This window comes from Onychomys torridus, chromosome 7 (assembly GCF_903995425.1).
Source record: "Onychomys torridus chromosome 7, mOncTor1.1, whole genome shotgun sequence".
NCBI lineage: Eukaryota > Metazoa > Chordata > Mammalia > Rodentia > Cricetidae > Onychomys > Onychomys torridus.
Genome location: NC_050449.1, coordinates 99,654,617 through 99,682,062, shown reverse-complemented (window position 1 = coordinate 99,682,062; position 27,446 = coordinate 99,654,617). Strand labels below are relative to the sequence as shown.

Here is a 27,446-nt window from a genome sequence, read left to right as displayed (position 1 = left end):
GAGGCTTCTTGTTTTCACGATATCTTTAGATTTTCAGCATGCCAAGAGATTGAGGACTAGTTGTCACATGGATAAATGGCACATTGTGAAACCCAGCAGAGAAGGGAACTTGGAAAGAAGGCTGGGATTTTTTTTTTTTTTAAGCTTTCCTCTGCTTCTGTTCTCAATGACCATTCCCCATTAGAGCAGCAAAGGAGGATCACTGGTGATCACTTAGGAAAATAAGTGGAGCTAAATATGGGGCGTTTTATCTTTGCACATGCATGTTCACATAGAGGCACATTTGTGAATCATGGCACATGTGTAGAAGCCAGAGGACAACTTGGAAAAAATTGGTTCTCTCCCTGTGTTGTGTGGGTCCTGGTGATTACAAGTCTACAGGCTGAGCAGCAAGCACCTTCTTTACCTGCTGAACCACCTCAGTGGCCCTAAATGTGTTTCCTTCCGTCTTTCTTTTTCTAGAGGAAATTGTTTTACGAGCAAGTGACGGCCCCCAACTCCCTCCTCGGGTCTTGACTCAGGAAGTCATTTGTTTGGACAGTAGCAGTGGCAGTGAAGATGAAAACAGCAGTCGCGATGGTAAGATCAGGCCAGAGGGGCAAAGGGGCATCCCATCTACTTCCTTCGGGCCAGTGTTCATCTTTACATCTGTCTCCCTCCCTCCCTCCCTCCCTCCCTCTCTCCTTCTCTCCCTTCCTTCCTTTCTGTCCATCCCCCTTTTTTTTGGTGAGGGGTGTGAGACAGGTTTTACACTCCAGGTCCTACACTGTAGCCTGGCCTGGAACTCATAGTAATCCTCCTGTCTCTCAAGTACTGGGATTATATGTCCCACCATACCCGATTGGGTATGCTTTCTAAAACTCAGTCTTATTAATTTGGTTCGGGCCTACCTTTAGCACACTTACCTGGGTCACTTCACCTAACTTGTCCTAAGAGAAAGAAGTTGTAAAAATGTTTATGAGTGTAACACGTTTTAGCTCAGGCCCTTTCGGTCTGACAACCAGCGGCACCTATTGGGATTTTGTTTCCTTTTTTCTGTCTCAGAGGTGATTGAACTGAGTTCTGGAGAGGAGGATGCTCTGCACATTGTGGACAGCAGTGAGTCTGTCAGCGAGGAGGATGAGGAAGAGGAGAAGGGTGGCACCCATGTTAATGATGCCTTAAACCAGCATGATGCTCTTGGGCGGGTCCTTGTCAACCTGAATCACCCTCCAGAGGAGGAGAATGTCTTCCTGGCCCCACAGTTGGCACGGGCTGTGAAACCTCATCAGGTACAACCAGTCTTGAACCTACTCTCTTTCTTGCAGCACACGTTGCTGCTGTTGGTTATTAGTATTCTACCCTGGAGAGTAGTTGTGGATCCCAAGAGTAGCTGTTGGAAAGCCTTGATATTTGAAGATTCCTTTGAATAAGAATATAGTGGGGAGAGAGAAGAGATATGCCTCAGGTTTGCCCTGTCATGTAGAAATCACTGTAGGCACTGGAAGGATGGCTCAGCTGTTAAGAGCACATGCTGCTCTAGCGGAGGACTCTGGTTTGATTCCCAACACTGGCATAGCAGTTCTGTAACTCCTGTTCTAAGGGATCTGATGCCTCTTGACATCCATGGGGTTCTGTATGCACATGGTGCACATATATGTACCCAGGCACACACACATAAAATGGGTGTAAATACTAAAAAAGTCACTTGACCACCATCTTGCTTCTGTTGGATCAGCAAGAAGAAGCTTAGGAGGTATAGATTCAGAAGACATGTGAAAGCCAGACATCATGATTGAGAGCATTATAGTTTGTATTGCTCTAGTGTCTGGAACTAGTACAAGTAAGTAAGAAATTGATTCAGTTTCAGGGCTTCCCACAGCAAGAACTATCGGGTTGCCTAGAGGAGGCACCCCCTCAAGCACAGAGCAGCCAGCTCTTGTCAGGAGTTTGATATTGAAGACTCTTTAACTCATATGGGACATTGGACAAGGTCAATGCTATTTTGTGTATTCTTCAAGATGACTGTCATCTGCTAAGGTGACAGAGAAACTTCTGTAGACCAGTCAGGGTACAGGAAAACTTCCACGTCTACTCATACCAGGCATTGTGTTTCTTTAGTGACCCTTCCCAAGTGAGGAAAACTGTATAGCCCTGGTCTCTGGTGGTGTTTCTGACATTTATTTGGTTTGTCTCTTGTCAGATTGGTGGGATCCGGTTCCTCTATGATAACCTAGTAGAGTCTTTAGAAAGGTTTAAGACCAGTAGTGGCTTTGGTTGTATACTGGCCCATAGCATGGGCCTGGGGAAAACTCTGCAAGTGATCTCCTTCATCGATGTCCTCTTCCGCCACACGCCAGCCAAAACAGTCCTTGCCATTGTGCCGGTAAGAGCTCGAACTCGCCCCTCTGAACTACTAAAATGCTTGTTGAGTTCAGCTCTGAGCTCATTCCTTAAAACTTGGGTGCGCATGTTGGGGGGGAGTGTGGGGGGTGAGGGGGCATCTTTGTTTAGTGGGTAAAAGTGACGATGACCTGAGTTTAATTCTAGGGATCTACGTAGTGTCAAGAGAGGATTGGCTCCGGCAGGTTGCCCTCTGACCTCCTCATGTACATACACAAAATAAATAAAATGTTAAAAAAAAAGAAAAAAGCCAACTCTTTGGGGCTTGTTGTAGGTTAATACTCTCCAGAATTGGCTGGCAGAGTTCAACATGTGGCTCCCGGCTCCTGAAGCCCTCCCAGCTGACAGCAAGCCAGAAGAAGTCCAGCCGCGGTTCTTCAAAGTTCATATCTTGAATGATGAGCACAAGTAGGTGGCCTGCCCTGTCTTCTCTGCCTCATTCCTTTTTAGACTTTTCTGAGACTAGTACAGTATGTCTCTCTGTCTTCCCATGTCCTCTTGTTTGTTTGCTTGCTTGTTTGTTTGTTTGTTTTGAGACAGGGTTTCTCTGTGTAGCCCTAGCTGTCCTGGATCTTGCTCTATAGACCAGGCTGGCCTTGAACTCACAGAGATCCACCTGCCTTTGCCTCCCGAGTGCTGGATTAAAGGTGTATGACACTATCCCCTGGCCCCACATTCTTTTTGATTCTTGATATTTCACTTTTCTGTTCTTGCTTACTTCCATACACACACACACACACACACACACACACACACACACACACACACACACACAGTGAAGTCAGAGTTCTATAGCCTGGGAAGTTTGAAGTTTCTTTGTTTTGCTCTAGAATGCTTTTCTGACATAAAGTATCTGCAGCCTAGTCACATTTCTGGTGTTTATTGTACCTTTCACCATGACATAATGAACTTCAGACTCTGAAGCACAGGTTGATAGTTGACCTTTTTTAATAGTACAACTTCCAAAACTTTGAAAAGTGCATACTTTGGTTTTGTTTTATATTTAAATAGAATTACTGTTGCTATTTTCTGAAGTTAACTTGATTTCCAAAAATCTAAAGTGACTTCTTTAAGCCAGCTATCCATGCTTTCCTTTTGTCTCCTTGGCACAGATGGTTTAAAGAGGCTGTTTTTTTGTGATTTGGTCATACCCATGAAAATGAAGAGGCTCCAGGTGACCCAGCAGGTGGTTGGTCACCTGCTCTGCTCTCTTGGATTTCAGAACTACTGGTCACCTGTAGTTAGTGCACCACTGAGAGGACTCGGGTATGCCAGTGGAGCCCTGCCAAGGGTCTCTGGCCTCCATTGCCTTTGCCTCTACTCTTTGCTTTTGTTTTCATCATGGAGCCTGGCTAGGTGATGTGTGCAGTGTTGCCCTTCTTCCCATGACTTCTGCTTACCATGGGAATTCCTTAAAATGCTCTCTAGAATGTTCCCGGCAATTGTAGGTATACACGCAGGGGCTTAGCATGTTCTTTTGCCTTCTGCCATTGAATTATTGATTCTCACTGTCTAGCCGCCATCATTGATCCAGTCCAGTATAAATTAGTATTTCTGGGATACTAGGAAAGTCCCCGAGTAGCTAGTCCAACTTGTGCTTGCTGCAAATGAAATCTTTGGCAATAAAGCATTCCAAGTGTTAAGTCAGTGGCGCTATAATTAAAGAATTCTAGGGTTGGGGATTTAGCTCAGTGGTAGAGCACACTCGCCTAGCAAGCGCAAGGCCCTGGGTTCAGTCCTCAGCTAAAATAAACCAAAACCAAAAACCACCTCATTGTCTTCATATACACTTTGGTACAAAGATCACTTTATTGTATTTTGCATGAGTCAGAGTTGAAGATGTAGTATTTATTCCTGTATGCATATTTCTCCTGAAGTTACCTGCATTGAAAAAGAGACTTTTTCACTTGTGGGCCTCCACATACTGCATATTTATGTGACTAAACTACACAGCTCATTTAGAAATGGCTAAATCGCCAATATGTTTTATGTAATTGTTGACATAAAATTCTAAAAAAGAAAAAAAGAATTCTTCCTGAGCGGCAGCAGGAGCAGCAATGCAATTTTTCTGCTGGTTTTTTTTTTTTTTTTTTTTTTTTTTTTTTTAAACTGAAAGCCCACTTTATGGGACAGTTGGTAGCTCACAGTTCTCTCTCCTAACTCCCACAGGACGGTGGCGTCTCGTGCTAAAGTGACGGCTGACTGGGTGTCAGAGGGTGGAGTGCTGCTGATGGGCTATGAAATGTACAGACTGCTCACTCTGAAGAAGTCCTTTGCCACAGGTAGACCGAAGAAATCCAAGAAACGCTCTCACCCAGTCATCATCGATCTGGACGAAGAAGATCGACAGCAGGAGTTCCGGAGAGGTGGGTGGTGGGCGGTGATCCTGAGGACGCCCTCTGCTATGCCGGGGCAAAAGGGGCCAGCAGTGCCAGTTAGGTGTGAAGTGAATTGTTACCATAAACCAGGAAGCTGGTGGGACCACCTTCAGTGCCCTTCAGAAAGTGCTGTGTTTTCTGCAAGACACACCTGGCCTCAGAGGACCCTCCCCTGTCTTTGTGTCTCTGTTTGACTTACAAGATAGCTGAGAAAGTAACCACTGCCATTACCACTTCATAGAGATGTTATAAGAAAGTATTAAGAGAACACAAATGGTTTATATTGTTCGTATAAGGGCAGGACATGATGATGTACATTTTTAAATCCCAAGACTTGAGAGGGAGAGGCAGACAGATCTCCGTGAGTTTGAGGCCATCCTTTCTACATAGTGAGTTCCAGACTAGCCAGAACTACATAGTGAGACCCTGTCTCAAAACAAACAAAAAATTCTCTAAAGCTAATATAAAGGTGATGATGATGATGATGATGATGATGATGATGATGATGATTTGGGCTGTTGAGATGTTTCAGTGGTTAAGAGCACTTGTTCTTCCAGAGGACCCAGGATGTTCCCAGCACCAATATGGTGGGTTCACAGCCCTCTTTAACTCCTGTTCCAGGGGATCAGATGCCCTCTTCTGACCTCTATAGGCACCAAGTATGCACATAGTACACAGATAGGCATACATACAAACACTCACACATAAATAAAACTAATATACCTAGTAAAATTAAAACTTACAAATAGGGGCTGGAGAGATGGCTCAGAGGTTAATAGCGCTGGCTGTTCTTCCAGAGGTCTTGAGTTCAATTCCCAGCAACCACATGGTGGTTCACAACCATCTGTAATGAGATCTGGTGCCCTCTTCTGGCTTATAGACGTACATGCAGGCAGAACATTGTATACATAATAAATAAATCTTTTTAAAAAAATGCTATTTTGCTAATTGTTTGAGAATTTCATACAATGTATTTTGATCATATTTACCCTCCTTCAACTCTTCCCAGACCTGCCCTCTCCACTCTCATCTCCCTACCCATCAACTGAATTTCTATCCTGGCAACTCAAATTCAGTTTATGTTGCTCTTGGGAGTAAGTGTAGTCGACCCTCCAGGGATGCTATCATTAAAGAAAACCTACTCTCCCTGACCCAGCAGCTACCAAATACCAATAGCTCCTCAGCTAGTGTTGGGATTCCCACCCTACTTTCCTCCTCTATGCTGGGGTTTTTGCCTGGCTTGAACTTGCTCAGGCTTTATGCATGCATGCTGTCAAAATAACTGTGAGCCCCTATGTCCAGCTGCCCTGTTGTGTCCAGAAAATGATTCTTTGAAGTTACCCACTACCTTTGCCTCTTACAATCTTTCTACCCTCTCTTCCACAAAGATCTCTGGTGTGTCCATGTGCACATGTGATGTGTACATTCTATTTATGGATAAGCACACTACAGTTTCTTTTTCTCTGCATGTTGACCTGTTGTGGGTCTCCATGTTAATTGCTCTCTATAAGGAGAAGCTTCTTTGATGAGGATGAGAGATGTATGATGAGCTATGGATATCCATTTTATTTGTTGTTGTTGTTGGTTTTGAGACAGGGTTTCTCTGTGTCGCTTTGGTGCCTGTCCTGGATCTCGCTCTGTAGACCAGGTTGGCCTCGAACTCACAGAGATCCGCCTGGCTCTGCCTCCCGAGTGCTGGGATTAAAGGTGTGCGCCACCACCGCCCGGCCCATTCTATTTTTTAAGGAGCCTTTGTCCATTGACAAATTTTAAGGATTTCGAAGCCATTTCTTGTGTAAGTCTTCATTCTGTGAGACTGTTCAGTTGTGCTTCTGCGGTAGGTAGAGCTGGGATGAATCTGCCATTTAGCAGTGACTGGAGATAATTGTGAGAAGGCTGTCTTTGACTAGCTCCTATCAATCACCCAGCCTGCAGCAGGACTCAAACAGAGTCCTCTGCGCTATCTGACTTCTTCCCATGGATTTCATGCAGACGTAGTTTTAATCCTAGCCTCACCATTTGTGGGGACCCCTTCTCTGTTCTCCAATTGATTTAAGCCTTAGGATTGCAAGGAATTTTTTCTTTTAGCTTGAAAAAGACAAATTTAAAGTGAATAAGTGAAATAATGAAAAGATGGGGATAAGAAGATATACATTCAAGAGTCAGTGTCCAGGTTAGTTAGCATCACACTAACCACATAGGAGCTTGTCTAGCTGCTTTTACCAATGGGGGCTGACTCTTGCTTCCCTGCTTCCTTCATTTCTTCTGTCTCTTCCAGGGTTCTCCCTACTTCTCATATTACTGACTAAGCGCAGGCCCTCTCACCCTCTGACTCCGGATCCTCTTCCCTCCTTAGAGTTTGAGAAGGCCTTATGCCGCCCGGGTCCTGATGTGGTGATTTGTGACGAGGGACACCGCATCAAAAATTGCCAAGCCAGCACCTCACAGGCTCTGAAGAACATCCGTTCTCGTCGGCGGGTAGTGCTGACTGGGTACCCTCTACAGAACAACCTCATTGAGTACTGGTGCATGGTGGACTTTGTGCGCCCAGATTTCCTTGGTACTCGTCAGGAGTTCAGCAACATGTTTGAACGCCCTATCCTGAACGGGCAGTGTATTGACAGCACACCTCAGGATGTCCGCCTCATGCGCTACCGGAGCCATGTTTTGCACAGCCTCCTGGAGGGCTTTGTGCAGAGGTGAGGCCTTGTTTTCTGGATCTTTAGAGGGGTAGAGGGCATGCCAAAGCTATTTATTATAAAGGGGAAATGTTACCACTGGAGGGCCTGTCCTAGTGAAGCAGCAGTAAAACTGAGTAAGTGGATGAAAGCTTGGCCTGTAAGCGCTGTTGAACGTGGTGGCACATGTCTCCTAGTACTCAGGAGGATGAGGTAGGTGAGTTTGAGGCCAGCATGTGCTACATAGCAAGCCCAAGCCATTGTTATCTAAAGTCACTAAAAATACCTCTTAACTTGTTTTAAAAAAATAAGAAAAAGAGTCAGCATTCTGAGTTTGATTAAAAAAATAAATATGATTTTAGGATATTGCTTTACCAGTTTCAGCATTCCAGTTGATGTAGTGCAGGCTAGCCTAAAACAGTTCTTCAGTTCTTCTTGTAGGATGACAGATGTGGGAAAAGGTCAAAGAGGCATCCCTGAATTGAGGCATGTGCCTAGAGTTCCTTTGGCCTTAATTACTCAGTTAGTGATGACTTGGGACAGGTTACTTTGAACCACCCTGCTCTAACAGAAGGATGCATTGCATGTTGAGAGATTTCTAGAAGATGGTGTGGCAAAAGTGAAGGCCTTGTTTTTATCCTGTACTGACCCATCTTGGCCACAGTTCCTGGCTATGTTTCCTGTAGGCCACTTCTAATCTCTGTGCCTCTGTAGGAGAGGCCATACTGTGTTGAAGATTCACCTCCCTGCCAAAGAAGAGAATGTGATCCTGGTGCGGCTTTCTCAGATCCAGCGAGATTTGTACACACAATTCATGGACCGTTTCCGGGACTGTGGTAGCAGTGGCTGGTTGGGGCTGAATCCTCTGAAGGCTTTCTGTGTATGCTGCAAGGTGCGTGGGGCCTCAGGGAAGATGGATCAGAACTAAGGGTACACGTAATTTCCACTAGGGTGCTCTCCTAGTAGGAATCCTTGGTGAAAGAAGAACAAAGTGAGAAGGCCTGCCTCGGTTCACAACACTGGAGTATTCTTTGGGGACTCCAAGGGAGACATGCTGATTGTATGCTACAAAACTTCTGAGGGTCCTGCTCATGTAGTATGTCCAGTGTTTCCTTTAGGAGCACAGCTGCTGCATGGTTGGTGGTGCTGAACTCCACAAACCATCTTTTCTTACTGACTTTTTCTCTTAGAAAAGAATGGTGATGGATGACTATTGTGGGATGGAGGTTTTTTACTGCTATGTGACTGAGGCCGGCCCTGGTGGCATAGTGATTTGGGACAGCTTGAGCTACACAGGGAGACACTGCCTCTAAAAAGTAGAACATAAAAGAAGTTATACAAATTACCTTCTGACTAATGTGTGTTTAATAGGTTGAGATCTTTCTCATCTCTGATAGTGATCCAGTTTCTTTGACTTGGTGTCTCTGGTTATATTCTTGACAGATCTGTTAGGTATTGTTTCTGATTTCCTTTACTTTAGTAAGTCTGCTGAAGATATATCTCTGGGGTCAGGTGGTGTTTCTTCAATCATATTAGGGTCTCACTATATAGTCCAGCTTGTCTTGGAACTCACATCCTCCTGCCTCAGCCTCCTGAATGTAGGATTACTGATACATGCCACCATACCTGGCAATGGACAGGATTTCAAAATGTTTCTTTTGTCTTTTGAAAGAGGGTCTTGCTGTGTTGTCTTGATTGGCCTGAAACTCTTGGCAATCCTCTTGCCTCAGCCTTGCAAGGGTGTGGATAATAAGCAAGTGTCATGACACACAGCTTTCAGAGTACTGCTTTTGTGGAAGGGCTTTTGGGACGGTGCTCAGGGTTATGGAATCTTCCTTCTCTCTCCTTTGCCAGGAATTCTCAACGTTTCCTAGGAATTGTTCCTGAAATCACACATGATTGGTCATCTACTTAGTCAGATAATCTGTTTTTCATAGGGAGGGATTAGTCTTGTTTTGTATAGTAGCTGAATATAGTCATATAAAGAAAAAAAAAACATTCTTCCCTGCTTGAGTTAAGAATGAAATGCTGTGACACAGACGTTTTGATTATACACCAAACACACTGGCATTTCCCATTCACATGTCATGGTCATCAGAGCCAGCAGTGAAATTGCAAGTTCTTTGACTCTGAAGGACTTGAGGGTACATGAATTTTGAGTATGCAATGTGAGCTGTAGCAGCTGTTTCTTTGAACATGTTTCCGTACTCCTCAGGACACCCTTGGAATGTTCTCTAGTCTATACTTTTCCTTTGTTTAACTTTAGATCTGGAACCATCCTGATGTTCTGTATGAAGCCCTTCAGAAGGAAAACCTAGCCAATGAGCAGGACCTAGATGTGGAAGAGCTTGGCTCAGCAGGAACCAGTGCCCGTTGCCCATCACAGGGCACAAAAGTCAAGGGAGAAGATAACACCTTGGCTTCTTCAATGGGAGAAGCAACCAATAGCAAGTTCCTCCAGGGAGTTGGCTTTAACCCTTTCCAGGAGCGAGGCAATAACATAGTTACGTATGAATGGGTGAGTCAAGCTGTAGCCATCAACGACTTCTGAGGAGGGGCGGTGCTGACAGCCTGGGGAAAGGATCGTGTACACAGGACACTGCTCACTGCTGGGCCTGTGCAAAGAAGCTGAAGGTGGTCAGTGGGGATTTTATTTCTACTCATCCAGCCTTGGACCTGGTCCAATCTTCTCTTTTGCAGGCCAAGGATCTCCTGACTAATTACCAGACTGGAGTCTTGGAAAATTCTCCCAAGATGGTACTTCTTTTCCACCTGATTGAAGAAAGTGTGAAGCTTGGGGACAAGATCCTTGTGTTTAGGTAAGAAGAGAGATTCCCAGTTGAGGCTTGGTGTCTATAGGAAGGATGAATGCAGCACCTCTGCAGTGAGACCATCTAACTTCATACCCACATCTGGCCTTTTCCAGTGCTCTATGACCAAAGCACTTAGAGGTAGGGCTTTCTGGCATCCCAACACCCAACCAGGTTTTTTTGTTAACATTGGAGATCATAGCCTAGATATCCTAGTCCTTCAGACTGTGGCCCAGACCAAACCAGCTAGGTTTTTTTTTTTTTTTAAACATTTATTTGTATATTTGCTTTATTTATTTATGTTTAAAATTTTCATTTACCTTAAATTTGTGATGCTAGGAGTTGAACCTAGGACCTCATGCACACTAGGCAAGCACTCTAGCATTGAGATTAGGCTTGGCAGCAAGCGCCTTTATGTGCCGAGCTGTCTTGTCCCTCTCTTGAAGTTTTTGAGCCAGAGCTCATATAGCCAGACTGGTTTGAGTGCCTGATTCTTTACCGAGTGGTGGGATCATAGGTCGTTCCACCACCCCTCGCAGTCCTTTTAAAAACGAGACAGAGTCTTATAAGTTCCCTGGGCTGGTCTGTCCTTGAATTTGTGTTTCTCTTGCTTCAGCCTCCCATGAAGGTGAGATTGCCAAGCTTGACTAGTTTTTACACTTTAGTCTGTAAGAAAAAATACAAAGACTAAAGAGTACATTTGGTTAGTCAGATGTGGTGGCTTTTAATCCCTGCACCTGGGAGACAGGCATGTGGATCTCTGTGAGTTCCAGGACAACCAGGGCTATGTAGAGACACAACAAACAAAACAAATCAAAGAACAAACAAGCGAAAAGACTGTATGTGTCTACAAAACCTAAAACGTTTGCTGTTCTGCCCTTTATAGAGCACATTTTCTGATCCTTCTGTCCCTTCCCCTTCTTTAAAATAAGGTTTTGCACATAAGGCCAACTAAGTGACATGATTTACTTACGTCATAGTCACACTCTAGGTTTGGCTGGGGCTTTGAATCTCACCGAGACCTGACTCTCTCTCTATATATATACAAGGAAACAGGCATGAAGTGGATTGTTTCTGACCACATTGTGCCCCAAGGACCTGGTTTGGGAGCCTCAGATGAGGTCTTCCACCTGTGACAGTCAATTTCAGACTTGTCCCCGATTTTACATACTGCTTTTCAAGAACCCAGCTCTCTGAATGTCTTGAAAACAGTCAAATGGATCCATCGCCATAGTCAGATGCTGAAGATTGGCTATGGCCCGATTAGACTCATTTGTATCTCATGTAGTATTGGATTGCACTACCATATACTACTGAGCATTCAGTTAGACTCCAGAATTTTCAGTGGAGAGATTAAGGAATCAGAGAAATAGTCTTTTGTTTGTTTGATTGGTTTGTTGTTTTTCTGTTTTATTTCTATGGGTTGGTGGTAATAAGTATATGGGTAACGGCTCTCATTATGACTGAGGGAGAATGTCCTTGGTTGTTCTAGGTGAAGTTCCATCTTACAGGGAGTAGGTGAGGGACCCCCTTGAAGGTTGCACATGAGTGGAAGAGAAAGGGCCTTTGAAGTTTGGGAGCCACCTGAATGTCTTTTTCCCTTGCAGCCAGAGTCTGTCTACCTTGGCTCTCATCGAGGAGTTCCTAGGGAAACGAGATGTGCCCTGTCTGCCTGGGGCCGAGGGGCAGGGAACCCAGAAGTGGGTTCGAAATGTCAGCTACTTCCGTGAGTTTATTGCTGCATTGTTTCTGGAGTCTTAGCAAGATCTATTTAAGGGCTTCCTCTTTCTCTCTTTTTCTCTTTTCCAACTCCATGCTTCTTCAAGTATATAGAAATACATGATTAGTCAAGAAATAGGGAGTTACTGAAAGGTAGCTTTTGAGAAAGAACCATTACTAGGGCCGGAGAGACGGCTGAAGTGCTAGGATTAAAGACACGTGTGGCCGTTCCTGGCTCAAAGCTGGCTTCTAAAGAGGGCAGACTCACTGTGTGGGAGTGCCTGGAGGAGCCTTAGGCAGGAGATGGAAAGAATATGGAAGTTTAGAACCACTATGGCCTAATGACTGTCAGAGTCAGATTAAGCATGAACCTAGATCATACTTTCTCAATTGGGGAACTAACTACTCCCAAAGGGATGGCAGGTTTGGGAGTGTGATGTGGGGGGATATGTAATTTATAAGTCTGTGTAACCATGTCTACATTCTATCCATAATATTAATATTTCATGGAAGATATGTTGTGGTTGAGAAAAGGTGTCTAAAAGTGAACGGTAATAAAAAAAAATACAAGTTGAGAAATGTTGGCCCTACCCTGTTGACAGTTGGCCTAGACTGTGGCTATACGTGTCTAACCTGTGTGTTGTAGGATATTCAATAATATCTGTATTTTTTTCCAACTTGATGTCACTAGCCTCTTCAATTTTGAGAACTAAAAATGCCTCCAGTCATTGCCAGATTGTTCCCTGGGGGTCGGAGAGTGGAGAAATAACTCTTTGAGAACCACTGGCCTAAAGAAATGATTTAGAGAAGTGGAGGTTCAGAGCTTGTGTTTTCTATAGGGTTGTCCAATGAGACAGTGGTGAGCTGTGCTTCAGTATTACAAAACTCAGGTTAGAAAGTAAGTTGGGGTCCTGATTGAAAACACTATTACTAGACAACTAAAATGCCTGCTTGCTATAATAGTAGTAATTCAGTTCCCTGTCTGGTATCTCATATCCTTGACTTGTCCTTTCCCCAAACTTACGCTGCTGCTTCGTAAGTAAAAGTGGTCATTTCTTCCACCTGTGAACTTTGGTCTTTTTTCTTTATGAATGACACTGCTTCAAGTTTTTTTCTTTTTTAAAGACAGAGTCTCACTATGTAGTCATGGTTGGCCTGGCACTCACTATGTAGACTAGGTCGGCCTCCAACTCTTAGGGATCATTCTGCTTTTGTTTCCCAAGTGCTGGGATTTACATTGTGCATTACCACACCTTACCCTTTGGGGTCTTTTTTTTTTTTTTAAATAGCAAGTTCTTAACATCAAGAGCTTTATTTATATTTAAAAAAAAAAAAAAAAAAGCAGCAGTATCTTGCCGGGCCTGGTGGCACATACCCATAAACCCAGCATTTAGTGGCTGGGGTGATTGTAAGGTGAAAGCTAGCCTGGACCATACAGTGGCACTGTTTAGAAAACCAAAACCATCTCAAGGAAAAGGAGTGATGGAAGAACATGGGCTTCATTAAAACACAAAATCCTTGGTGTTCCTGCGCTCACTAGGATCCCAAAAAAAGCTGAGTGGGTATTTTGAGTCAGTCTTTTCTAAGTTCCATAGATGAGTCTTAGGTACTCTTTAGTCTAGAAACCCTAGCCTTAGAAGTCACTAGAGGAGAAAAATATGTTTTATAGATTTCTTTGTTCCCCCCTGAAACAGGGTTTCTCTGTGTAGACCAGGATGGCCCCAAGACTCAGAGAGGTCCATCTGCTTCTGCCTCCCAGATGCTGGGATTAAAGGCGTGCGCCACCACTGCCTGACTGTACTTTACAGTTTTATGTTATGTGTAAGAGTTACTTGAGTCTGCTTTCACAGTGCTCATGTCCATGTCCCATCATAGACCCATGGTTTGCCCAGGGGGTGGACGTTTTGTTTTGTTTTTAAAACATTTGGAGGGTTGGAGAGATGGCTCAGTGGTTAAGAGCTCATACTGCTTGCTCTTGCAGAGGACCAGAATTTAGATCCTAGTGTCTGTGTCACTATATACCTATAGCTCTAGCTCCTAGGGAATCTGATGCATGTGGCCTCTGCAGGCACCTGCACTCATATGTATATACCTACACACAGATATAGTAACATATACAATTAAAAATAAAATAAATATTTTTTTAAAAGACCAAATATTTTTGCAGTGACTTTGCTGAGTTTCTTTGCCCTCATCTATTCATTTGGGTTTGTTTTTCTTTCTTCATAGGGCTAGATGGTAGCACCCCTGCCTTTGAGAGAGAGCGGCTCATTAATCAGTTCAATGATCCCAGCAACCTCACCACCTGGTTGTTCCTTCTTTCCACAAGGTGAGTGGACTCTGTGAGGGGATGTTCTGCAATTTGCCACCTGGGCAGGTACCACAGAGTTTCATCTAAATCAGAGAAGAGATCTGCTCAGGTTTGTAATTCGTTTTTTGAGGTCAGAAAGGGGATCCCAGGAAAAGTTGTTATGAGGGTAGTCATCATAGTGTCATAAAGTTCTCTGAGACCTTCATTAATAATTGTCATAATTAGATTTTCTCTCAGGGGTGCTTTATGGCGAGGAGTGCTTTATTACATTAGATGATGTGATATCAATGTAAGTAAAATGCTTTAGGAAGTGAAGAGTGCCCAATCTCAGCAATCAGGAGGTAGGAGGATTTGGGTTTAAGGCCAGCCTGAGTTCTATCACTGAGCACTTCCTCAAAACACAAGAATAAACCAGTACAAAAAACAAGTTGAAAGTGTAGTTTAACTATAAAAGGCTGGTGTTTTATGTTTCATGACAAGTACTTTAAAGGCTCTGTTGCTTTCCACCAATAGTGTTCAACAGTGTATGGGTTCTTTTTTTGTTCTTTGTCTGAAATGAGGTCTCATGTAGCCCATGCTGGTCCTTAGCTCCTGATCTTTCTGCCTGTACTACTTACATAGTGGGGCCGTAGGCTTGTGCCATCATTCCCAGTAGATAGGAGTCTTTCATCCCCCTTAGTATGAAAGCAAAAACACTGGGAACGTTTTATATGCAGACATTTCTACTCACTAAGGGACAGTACTCTGGAGCTATATGTAGGGGTTTACCTTTTCCAGGGGTATGGAGAGCTATAGAGACTGTTGTATTGGATTTCAGGGCACACGTTTCAATGTTTGAGGAGCAAGCATCGTGTTTATCAGGACAACAAAATTCTTGAGTTTACTCCGCTGGAGACAAGAGTGATGTTGGACAGGAGTCACAGGGGCAAAGCTTACTAAAAAACTATCTCTATGACTAAGAGCTCTGTGGCTGTTGCTTATGTCTTCAAGGGCCGGATGCTTGGGTGTGAATCTGATTGGTGCCAACCGAGTGGTGGTATTTGATGCTTCCTGGAACCCTTGCCATGATGCCCAGGCAGTATGTCGGGTATACCGTTATGGCCAGAAAAAGCCCTGTCACATCTATCGCCTTGTGGCTGATTATACTCTTGAAAAGAAGATCTATGACCGGCAGATTTCCAAGCAGGGCATGTCAGGTGTGCCACTTCCCAGGCTATTCCAGATATTCTTGTATACCAGCTGCTGTCCTATAGGGGTCAAGGGTGCGAGGGGAGGAGCAGGGCATGGGAACACAGATAGGCTTTGAATCCTAGAATGCCAGAAGTTTCTCCCACATCATCCCAATTCAAGTCATTAACGAGATTGGCCTCATGTTGTGGAAAGTAAGTTTAATAAGAGGAGTTAGTAGTTTTCTGTGATGTTTCCATTTTATCAGGCCTTGGCCTGTCCTTTGACTTTTGTGTGTGGAAGACTTTTCCTTATTGTCAGTTAAGCCAGTTTCTCCCTGCTGACCTGTGTAGTTGTGTTTCCAGTCTTCTCTGGCAGGTGCTGACTTTGTTCTTATCTTTTTCCTCTAGACCGGGTAGTGGATGATCTCAACCCAATGCTGAACTTTACCCGGAAGGAAGTGGAAAACCTGCTGCACTTTGTTGAGAAGGAGCCAGCTCCCCAAACATCTTTGGATATAAAGGGGATCAAAGAGTCAGTCTTGCAGCTTGCCTGTCTGAAGTACCCTCACCTTATCACCAAGGTAAATTCCTGATATACATGACATCCTTGGTATGGCAGACTTCATCAGTGAAGGCTTGTTTGGCAAATCTGCTTCCTTCTGAAGTGGTACATGCACACGCCTGGGACTGAAGTGATCTTTTGCTAACCTCACCTACCTCCACCCCTTGTCTAGTCTTTGGAGTGTTGAGCTTAGTGAGCCCTGTCCATCAATCTGACCACTGTGAAGGAGGAAGTAAGTTCTGAATGCAGTTGAATTCTGTGAACTCTCTATTCTTTTGGTAGGGAGTATAAACTTAGGCATTTGAAACTGATACTAGTTGTGAACTCTTATTTATTTTTAAGATTTGTTTTTACTTTTAGTTATGTGTATGTGTGTGTCGTGGGTATGTGCATGTGAGTGCGGGTACTCATGTGGCGCAGAGGTGTTGGATCCTCCCATAGCTATAGTTACAGGAAGCTGTGAGCTACCCAACATGGGTGCTGGAAACTGAACTTAGGTGCTCTGCAAGAGTAGTATGTGCTCTTAACTCTTAACCACAGAGTCATTTCTCCAGCCCCTTTTTAATTTTGAGAGAGAGAGAGAGAGAGAGAGAGAGAGAGAGAGAGAGAGAGAGTTCACAAATGTGTGCACTCATGCATCCTCCATGGCATGCATGTGGAGATAAGAGAACAGCCTTGTGGAGTCAGTTCTCTTTTCCTATATGTATATTCTGGGAATTGAACTCAGGTCACCAGGGTACAGCTTACTAGCCCATGAACTACATACACTCTTTGCAGAACCTGCTTGTCTATCAGCAGGCTTTTTGCCAGTGTTGGAAACAACTAGCCTCGTCTTGGTTCCATGTAGGACTCACTGTACCTCAGTTGTGTTTGCACAAAGACTAGTAACTAAACCCAGATGTCCTGTCTCCAGGAGCCTTTTGAGCATGAGTCATTGCTCCTCAACCGGAAGGATCACAAGCTGACCAAAGCTGAAAAGAAAGCAGCAAAGAAAAGCTATGAGGAGGACAAGCGCACGTCAGTCCCCTACACCCGCCCATCATATGCGCAGTATTACCCTGCCAGTGACCAGAGCCTGACCAGCATCCCCGCCTTCAGTCAGAGGAACTGGTGAGTTGCTGAAGGAAGAGAGTGGCTCGTCTAGAATCACATTCCTTTCATCCAGTTCCTGTTCAACCAAAGGGAGAGTGTGCAACCTGCTCTTTGGCTGCTATGAAAAGAAGGTCCTGCTCTGGGGTCAGGTGTCAGAGCGGCTCAGCAGCACATGTGTTCTGAATGGCTCTAGTTTTGATGACCTTGACTGGAGAAATGAGCTGCTGACTTTGCCACTCTGGAGCCCGTCTGGTAGAATGGTATAAAATGGTGGTTTTATGGGGCAAACTTTAAGTCCCATGGGAATGTATATGCCAACCAGAGAGGGCATCTTCTTCATGAATCAAGACCAAAGATACAGACCTCAGGAAGCTTATTGACAGGTAGGGTTGGTGAGATGCTCAGGAGAGAGTGCTCTGTATGCAAGCCTGAGGACCTGAGTTCAATTCCTAGAACCTAAGTGTAAGTGGAAAGAGATGGCATGCATGCACAATAATAATAATTTTTTTCCTTCATTATTTATTGAAAATTTACTATGTGCAAAGCATTTACACATGACCTGGCAGAGTGCATTTAAGTACAAAGAATCAATAGAGCCATTCCAAATCAAGTGTAGGAAAAGGCACACACAAATGTCTTGAGGTAGGAAATGCCAACAAGTATAAAAAGTTGTTAAAAGCTTAGCAAGAGGAAGTTAAATCTGCTATCAGAAAACCAAATGTGGTGGTGCATGCCTGTAATCCCAGCACTCAGAATGTAGGGGCAGGAGGAGAAATTTAAGGTTATCCTTGGTGAGTTTGAGGCCAGCCAGGAGTACCTAAGTGGTGGTGGTGGTAAGAAGAGACTGGAGGGTGGTGGTAGGGGAGACATGACAGACAGACATACATGCAGGCGGGGGGGGGGGGGGCTATCTTGATCTTGAATCAGGAGTAATAACTTTTTCATGTACCATCTAATTGAAAGGTGGACCAGGAAGAACACAACACTGACCATGGGTGATATTTTATTAGAAAGAGATGCACAGCCAGATCTCTGTGGTTGTAGTATTGTCCTGTAGAAGTCTGGCTTTGTGCGGGGCTTGGGTCGCTCCCGCATTTGTGCGGTGGTCCTGACTAGAGAGGCACTGTGGAGACTAAGCAGATAGGGGCAGGAGGAGCACCATGAGGTAGTTTGGAGTACAGAGGGCATCTGTGTGACTTACCATATGTGAGAGAATCAGAGAGCGAGAAATGATGCCTGAAGTTGGGATTGATGATCATCTCAACATGTGGCATCACATAGATGAGTCAGGATCATTTCCGCCCTTTGGATTTCAACTTCAGTGGTATCAAGAGCTTGCTCTTCCTTTTTATATTTTTAGCATCTAATCTTCCCTTTCAGTCTAGTTCCTGATGTAGATGGTCTGTTTTCTATCTCTGAAGGACATTACTCCACGAACATCTGACTGCTTATCTCTGGAAATGACCTTCTTTCTCTGCTATGGTATCTCAGTCATGCCTCTAGGCTTCTTTAGAATTGACCAGACTCAGCGTGGTCTTCCCATGGCAAGGGCGTATAGTAGCTCAGTGGCTGTCCTGTTCCCCTCTGTAAATGTGCTTTTTTCCTGTAGGCAGCCAACACTGAAGGGTGATGAGAAGCCTGTGGCCAGTGTTCGTCCTGTACAGTCCACCCCCATCCCCATGATGCCCCGGCACGTCCCACTCAGTGGCAGTGTGAGCGCTGCCTCCGGCACAGATCCATCCATGACCTTCCCCATCAACTACTTGCAGCGGGCAGGAGTCCTTGTGCAGAAAGTGGTCACCACAACAGGTTGGGAATTCCTGCTTTCTTTTCTGCGGGTTTGTTTGTTTGTTTTTCGAGGTAGGGTTTCTCTGTATAGTTTTGGAGTCTGTCCTGGACTAGTTCTATAGACCAGGCTGGTCTCAAACTCACAGAGATCTGCCTGGCTCTGCCTCCCGAGTGCTGGAATTGAAAGCATGCACCACCACCACCCAGCCTGGGGATATTCATTCTATCATCTATCTACCTACCTACCTACCTATCTTATCTATCTCTTTAAATTAGCCCTTTCTCCTTTTTTTTTTTTTTTTTTTTTTTAATCTTAAAGGTTTATTTATGTGAATGGATATTTTGCCTGCATGTTTGTGAATGTACCCCATGTACACCTAGTGCCTGCAGAGGTCAGAAGAGTATGTTGGATCCCCTGGAACTGAGATGACAGACTATTATAAGCTGCTGTGTGGGTGCTAGGAACCAAATTTGGGTCCTCTGCAATAGCAGCAGGTTCTCATAACCATTTATTTTGTGTTCATGTGTATGCCACAGTGCTCATGTGGGCCCTGGGATCAAACTCAGGTTGTCAGGTTTGACAACGGAGCACTTTATTCACTGAGCTAAGGCCCAATGTTCTTTTGTAATTTTCATCCAGTAAGTGTCTATTAAACACCCTTTGTATAGACCTGACCATATTTGGCACTGTAGGTAAATATGAGGTTCCCTGATCTTGACGAATTTGCATTCTGGTGAAATATCTTAATATTATATATGGCTTGAGTTTTTGTGGTTGTTGCTTGATTGTTTTAAAATGGTGGTAAGTGGAATTCTGTGAATACCACAGGGACTCTGGAAATATCAGTTTGGGTTTCAAAGGTTTTCAGAGATATGAATGTGCTGAGCCTGCCTAAACACAGGGTGAGCAGAGTATAAAAGGGGCAGCTTACAGAGTTAGGAGACCTGAACCATTAGGATGCTCCTTTTCTGTGTCAGGTTGCTGTAGATTAGGCATGCTGGGCCAGGGAGAAATGGAGGGAGGTGAGTGTTTCAGCCAACCCTGATGTTAGTTCTGAGATTCAAGAGTGACTGGGGGGAATGATTTTCCTCTTCACTTACTATTTAGAAGTATCCATGCTATACACATTTTGATGAAAACACCTTGATTTTTCTGAGAATGAAAGCAATATATGACATTTATTAGTAATTGTGAAATAAACTGAACAAAATCTCTGTTAATCTTATTTCTCAATGCAATCTTGAAATAATACTCTTTTCCAGTTGTGGGGTAGTGCCAGCAAGAAAGATCAGAGCACTTTTGGACCTAAAATGATGTGGAACAAATACAAATAGTTCAGAGTGGGAGAAAAATAGAAACAACCGTTCAAATGAATTTTTTTCTAAACTAAGAACCCTATGGACTTTTAATTAAAGCAAAGAAAGTTGATGAGAAGCATGGCCAGCTGTCCAAGCAGCTTTGGTTTTCAGAGTGGTCTCTGATGAGACGATTGTGAAGGGTCTACCTGTTGAACCGTCTCTGAGTCTAGCTCTACAGAAAGGCTGTGGGACACTAGTTAGGACCTGGGATGGATGTGAGACTCCCTTCTTTTCTCCAGTCAATCCCCATGTCATCTAAATGCAAGGTCTGTTTTTCACTAGATATTGTTATTCCTGGACTCAACAGCTCCACAGATGTTCAGGCAAGAATCAATGCTGGTGAGAGCATCCATATCATCCGGGGGACGAAAGGTAAGAGCCTAGCCAAGGGCCTTTGAGAGTGCTAAGTTTGAGAATCAGAATAAATACTTATGGTTTAATCTAGAGAGGACACAGGAACCATCTCCTAAGAGCTTCACTATTGGAAGAATAGTGAGAACGTGGCATTTCTATGAGCTGACATTGAACGAGGATATCGGTCAGTGGCGTAAAGGAAGGGAATTGGGGTTCCCGTGTTTCTGATTCTTTTGTTTTTATAGAAAATCTTGGGGTGAACATATATAGATGTAGAAATACCAAAACTGTGGGGAAGAGTTACAGGGTGGGTTGTGAGCCAATGTGTGTGCTGTTGTGTCATTTATAGACAATGTCTTTGAGCCAGGGTGGTGGTCCAAAGCTGGGAAATATATACTGTACATGAATTAGTGCAGATGTGTTGCACAACAGAATTTTTAGTGTGGTAATTTTACAAAGCCCAATATTTTGCTAGGCGTAGTGGTGCATGCCTTTAATCCCAGTACTTGGCTGGCAGAGAAAGGCAGATCTCTGTGAGTTTGAGGCCAGCCTGGTCTATGTAGTAAATTCAAGGACAGTCAGAGCTTATTGAGACCCTATGTCAAAAAACTAAAACAAGGCCGGGTGGTGGTGGCACATGCCTGTAATCCCAGCACTTGGGAGGCAGAGGCAAGTGGATCTCTGTGAGTTCGAGGCCAGCCTGGTCTACAAAGCAAGTTCCAGGAAAGGCGCAAAGCTACAGAGAAACTCTGTCTCGAAGAAAAAAAAAAAAAAAAACCAAAAGAAAAACAACAACAACAACAAAAAACTTTAAACAAACAACAATTAAAAACCAATAAATAAATAAAAAGCCCAACATGTTTCTGGCATTCTTACAGAGGAAGATGATGTCACTGAAATGAAAACCATGGGCTTAGTAGTGTAAGGACACAAACAACTTGATTCCATAGCTGTCCTCCTCTGGTGCATGTGGTGTGTGCATTCCCATACACACCCAGCTCCCATAGTCTGTCACCGAGTGCCATCCCTGTATGAGGCTGCTGGAGGCTTTATGTTTGGGAGGATTTTGTTCTAGTCTCCATTGGATCAAGGGGAAAAGGACCACAGAGTACACAGGCACAGAAAGCTCTCCCCAGCCTGGCAGTGATGGTGTGTGCCTATAGTCACAGCACTCAGGAGGCAGAGGCACGCGGATCTCTGTGAGTCCAGCCTGGTCTACAAAGCCAATGCTACAAAGAGAAACCTTGTCTTGAAAGGCCAAAGTGGGAACAGGGCGGCTCTTCCTAGCATGGAACCCAGCCTTTTAACTGTGTTCTTCTTAGAGCAAGGATCAGCAGACTGGACTGTGTGTGTCGTGTCTAGCCTGCTTCTAGTACTATACCTGAAGTCTATGCTATATTTTACTTTTCCTCCCCTCCCTCTTTGGCTTTTCAAGACAAGGTTTCTCTTTGTAGCACTGGCTGTCTTAGAACTTGCTCTGTAGACCAGGCTGGACTCACAGAGATCCGCGTGCCTCTGCCTCCTGAGTGCTGTGACTAAAGGCACACACCATCACTGCCAGGCTGTATTTTACATTTTTAATTAGTGGAAAACTGAAGAAAATCAAGGGAAAAAATCAAGAATAATATTTTGCAACATGAAAACTACATGAAATTCACATTTTCTTTTCCAAAATAACTTTATTTGAAGTGAAATGATAATACAGGTTTAAAAGGCGAGGTAAGGCCAGTGAGATGACGGGGCCGGTAAAAGCACTCACCACCAAGCCTGGTGACCTGAGTGTCATTCCTGGGTCCCACTTGACTTCCACAAGTTGTTCTCTGACCTTTACATTTGCACCCTGGCATACACCTGCATACACACAATAAATAAATGTAATAATGAGATTGTTTTAATTTTTAAAAAAATTTGATTTTATTTGTGTAGGTGCTTTGCTTGCATATATGTCTGTATGCCACATGTGTGCCAGGTGCCAGTGGGACCAGAAGAGATGCTCAGATCTCCTGGAAGTGGAGACAAACAAGGCAGATTAGTGCCTTGTAGGAATAGACTACAGGTCTTGAATTAACCCAACCAAGCAATAGAGGATCCGGAAGCATAAGAGTCCATTTTCCAGACCAAGGAGAGGATCTGGGCCAGCATGCCCGAGAACACAGAGCTTGTCATGGGTCCTGTTTACTTCCATTGTTTGGTACTTTCTGAAGTATTCTCCGGAGGTTAAGCTCTATGAGACAAGCCCCTTTCTGCCTTAAATGTTCAAGTTTTAAAACTGCCTGATATGGACACTTTGCTTAGCCTGGAAGGAGGGGACTGGACCTGTCTGTACTGAATCCACCAGGTTTAAATGAATCCCCAGGGGAGTCTTGGCCCTGGAGGAGATGGGAATGGAGGGGAGAGACTGGGGGAAAGGTGGGGGTGGGGGCAGGAGGGGGGAAGGACCGGGGAACCCATGGCTGATGTATAAAATTAAAACACAAATATAATAATAATAATAATAATAATAATAATAATAATAATAATAATAATAATAAACTGCCTGGTGTGTGGTAGGTTAGCAATCAATATTTACAGGCTAGATGAGTCATTATGAATCTAGACTTCAGTTTTCCTGCCCTTATTGCAGGTATCTTGTGGGGTGGGGTTGGATCTACTTTTATAGGCACTTTCCAGCCCATGGGGCCCGGAGTGTCTCAGGGCTAGCTACATTTCCTACAGCCTCTTGACAGTCTGTCTAATCTCTTAGGGACATACATCCGCACCAGTGATGGACGGATCTTTGCTGTCCGGGCTACTGGCAAACCAAAGGCCCCTGAAGATGGTCTGATGGCTGCCTCAGGTATGGTACTCTTTTTACTTTCTAGTGACCTACTCAACATTTATTTGGTCTACTTATAAGTAATGTACTTTCTGAATAAATAACATGTATAAGTTTTATGATTAGAACATGAAAAAGGGACAGGTAATGAAAAATAAGCTCTCCTTTCCTCCTCCCAATCCTCCTTGGGTCTCCCTGGGTTCTGCTCTGCTTTATTGTTTTAAAGATATCCCATACATGGTAAAGGGGTGTGTGCACGTACAGATGTAACTGTATGCATTTTTTGTTTGTTTGTTTGTTTTTATTTATTATGTATACAGAAGAGGGCGCCAGATCTCATTACCGATGGTTGTGAGCCACCATGTGGTTGCTGGGAATTGAACTCAGGTCCTCTGGAAGAGTAGTCAGTGCTCTTAACCTCTGAGCCATCTTTCCAGCCCAAGTGTATGCATTTTAAGTATTTAGTTTTTCTTTGCATTTTCAAAACAAATGCTAGTATACTATACTTTTTTCCTTCCCCACCCCTCACCAGGGATAGCTTATTTCTTATCCTTTGTTCTAGACATGCCTTGGTGAAAGTTTCCTATTGATTTACATCTAGGTTATTAGTACTGGCTTGTGGGGTGTTTCTGGGACACACTCCTAGAAGTAGAATTTTTGGTCAAGGGTGTATCTGTGGCTCGTGAACAATGCCAGGTTCTCCTCACTAGACGTGGTTTCGTTTATCATTCTACCACTGAAGACAGGAGAGCCGGGCTGTCTTAGCTTCACCTCTGTAGCCTTCGCTTGTGGGTGAGGAAGAGGGAACTACTGCGTGTCTCTATTCCCTGCACCTACACCCAAGGATTGTTAATTTCCTGTTAATCTCCTGTCTTTCCTTGCCTTTCTGTTATGTCAATTGTTGGTAAGCTAAAGACACCACACCATTTTATCCATAAACACTTCAATATACATCTCTTAAGATTAAAGACATTTGGGTTGGGGATTTAGCTCAATGATAGAATGCTTGCCTAGTAAGCACAGGCCTTGGGTTCCGTCCTCAGCTCAAAAATAAACAAATAAATAAATAAATAAGGACATTTACGTACTAGCTACATCATAATCATACTAAAAGAAAAATTAACAATAATTCTGTAATCTTACATAATGTCCAACTTTTATCCAGATTTCCTAGTTTTCCAAATTGTTTCTCATAGCTAGGTTTTGTTCTGTCCTAAACTTAGATAGGCTGTCTTTGAACTTCATTTGTACCTTTTTTTTTTTTTTTTTTTTTTTTTGAGCTGAGTATCAAACCCAGGGCCTTGCACTTGCTAGGCAAGCTCTCTACCACTGAGCTAAATCCCCAACCCCTCATTTGTATCTTTTTATCCCTTGGTCACTACCTGTTGCCCCCAGAAAAAAATATGACCAGTTAGTTTTAAGAAAAATTTCCAGCTAGGCACAGTGGTGCACACCTTTAATCCCAGCATTCAGCATTCAAAAGCAAAAGCAGAGGCAGAGGCAGAGGCAGGCATATCTCTGTGAGTTTGAGGCCAGCTTAGTCTCTGCATAGTGAGTTCCAGGCTAGTCAGCTATATATACATAATGAGACCTGGTCTCCAAAAAGGCGAAGAAATTTCCAGTGTTTCATATCCAATGTTTCATAGCATTCACTTTAAGGAATTGTTCAGACAGAGGAAGGTGCAGGAAATCCCATGTCCTTTCACACAGGCTTGTGCATTAGTTTTCTTGTTGCTATCGTAAAATACCTGGCCAGAAGAGACTTGAGGGAGGAAGGGGTTATCTTGGCTTACAGCTGAAGGGAATACACTTCAGAAGGAAGTAATGGCAGCAGAAGTTGAGGTGGCTGGTCACCTACGTGCACTCTCAGGAAACAATAATCAATGGGAATGCTCAGCTCACTTTCTCCTTTTTATTCTGTCTCATACCCTATGTCATGGAATGATGCTGCTGCCCACAGTTAAGGTGTCTTCCCACCTCAGTTAACTTAATCTAGACACTCCCTCACAGACATGCCCAGAATTTGTCTCCCAGGGTATTCTTGATCATGGTCAAATTGATAGTCTTAACTATTACAACTTGTTTCTGGAATCTGGAAGATTTCTGTCTTTGAGACTGGGGAAAGTTGACTGGATGATATTTAAGTACCAAACAATGAGAATTTGGGACTACAGTACAAGATTTATTCTTTTAATAGAATTGTTTTTCCCTTTTCATTCTGGTTTCAGTTACCTATATTTTATCTCCAGGTTCCCAGGGGCCTTCTCTTGCATCCACAAGCAATGGCAGACACAGTGCCTCATCACCCAAAGCCCCCGACCCTGAGGGGCTGGCCAGGCCCGTCTCTCCTGACAGCCCAGAAATCATCAGTGAGCTCCAGCAGTATGCAGATGTGGCCGCTGCTCGGGAATCCCGCCAGAGCTCCCCAAGCATCAGTACCGCCCTGCCTGGCCCCCCGGCCCAGCTTATGGACAGTAGCACCATTCCTGGGACAGCTCTCGGAACTGAGCCATACCTTGGGGGTCATTGCCTCAATAGTTCCCTCTTGGTGACTGGCCAGCCCAGTGGTGGCAGGCACCCAGTGCTGGACTTAAGGGGCCACAAGCGAAAGTTGGCCACTGCATCTGCCACCCAGGAGTCAGTCCGTCGGCGGTCCAGGAAGGGCCATTTGCCAGCCCCCGTGCAGCCCTATGAACACGGGTATCCAGTCTCTGGCGGGTTTGCCATGCCACCCGTCTCCTTAAATCATAACCTCACCCCCCCCTTCACCTCCCAGGCTGGGGAGAATTCCCTGTTTATGGGCAATACCCCCTCCTACTACCAGCTGTCCAATTTGCTGGCAGATGCCCGCCTGGTGTTTCCAGTGACTACTGACCCTCTGGTACCAACAGGCCCTGTCAGTTCCTCTTCCACGGCTACCTCAGTCACTGCCAGCAACCCCTCCTTCATGCTCAACCCCTCTGTGCCAGGGATACTACCCAGCTACTCACTCCCATTCTCACAGCCACTCCTGTCCGAGCCGAGGATGTTTGCGCCTTTTCCTTCCCCTGTCTTGCCCAGCAACCTTTCTCGGGGCATGTCTGTCTACCCAGGCTATATGTCCCCACATGCAGGCTACCCAGCTGGTGGCCTCCTCCGGTCCCAGGTGCCTCCATTTGACTCCCATGAGGTTGCCGAGGTGGGGTTCAGCTCCAATGATGATGAGGACAAAGATGATGATGTGATAGAGGTCACTGGGAAATAGCTAGGGTGCTCCTTCCCACCTCACTTGGGGCCCCAGCAGGCTCCCACCCAACTGGAAGGCAGTGAGCCTGGTCTTTCTGAAAATAGGGTACTTGGCAGGAGGGAAATAAGACAAAGAAGAGTGGTTGGCCATAATGGCAGGGTTTGATTGCTGTTTATTAGAAAAAGAAAAACAAACCAACAAAAAACCCAGAAACCCAAACAGAGCCGCAACAGTGGGAAATCAGGGACCGAAAACAGGGATGGTGGGGTAGTGCAGCCTGCCTCTTCCTTCCTGCCTTGCTTATGCTGTCTGCTTATTTGCCCATCTGAGTGTAGAAGAGCTCATGTCCTGTTCTGCCTTTGGGAACATCTCACCCAAGAGCTGCCTTACTGATGATCTAGTTTGGCCTGGGGATGGGAGAAGAGGGAGGGAGATGAGGGCGGGCATGGGGAGCAGACTAAGATTGCATATCACGTGGTATCTTTTTAGGAGGTTGGAAGGCTGCAGACCAGGGGTGTGTGTGTGTGTGTGTGTGTGTGTGTGTGTGTGTGTGTGTGTGAGAGAGAGAGAGAGACAGAGACAGAGAGAGACAGAGAGAGACAGAGAGAGAGAACACGTATGTAGCAGAATGGGTGAAGTGGGAGGGAGGGAGGGGAAACTAAGGTAAACTAGAAGGGAATGAATTTATCTTTTTTGGAGTGTAAATCAGAGTGTGCTGGTTTATGGCTACTAAATTGAACATCAGAATGAGTCCAGGAGTAGAGCCACGGGCATCAGTTTCCTTCAGATAGGTGAAGAGAAGG

The 27,446-nt window shown here is 44.5% G+C and overlaps 1 protein-coding gene across 1 annotated transcript in view; it reads left to right on the top strand.

The window, feature by feature from the left end:
• Rad54l2 (RAD54 like 2) overlaps positions 1-27,195 on the top strand; it is a 30,567-nt gene extending 3,372 nt beyond the window's left edge. Inside the window, exons 3-20 of the mRNA XM_036193902.1 lie at positions 463-579; positions 1,045-1,271; positions 2,183-2,365; positions 2,657-2,790; positions 4,552-4,748; positions 7,117-7,459; positions 8,153-8,330; positions 9,705-9,956; positions 10,139-10,257; positions 11,856-11,974; positions 14,197-14,296; positions 15,269-15,474; positions 15,856-16,028; positions 16,923-17,119; positions 18,711-18,910; positions 20,531-20,620; positions 23,346-23,438; positions 25,667-27,195. Coding sequence (XP_036049795.1) covers positions 463-579; positions 1,045-1,271; positions 2,183-2,365; positions 2,657-2,790; positions 4,552-4,748; positions 7,117-7,459; positions 8,153-8,330; positions 9,705-9,956; positions 10,139-10,257; positions 11,856-11,974; positions 14,197-14,296; positions 15,269-15,474; positions 15,856-16,028; positions 16,923-17,119; positions 18,711-18,910; positions 20,531-20,620; positions 23,346-23,438; positions 25,667-26,661 — 3,923 coding nt within the window. The 3' untranslated portion in view covers positions 26,662-27,195. The remainder of the gene's footprint in view (positions 1-462; positions 580-1,044; positions 1,272-2,182; positions 2,366-2,656; positions 2,791-4,551; positions 4,749-7,116; positions 7,460-8,152; positions 8,331-9,704; positions 9,957-10,138; positions 10,258-11,855; positions 11,975-14,196; positions 14,297-15,268; positions 15,475-15,855; positions 16,029-16,922; positions 17,120-18,710; positions 18,911-20,530; positions 20,621-23,345; positions 23,439-25,666) is intronic.
• The last annotated feature ends 251 nt before the right edge of the window (positions 27,196-27,446 follow it).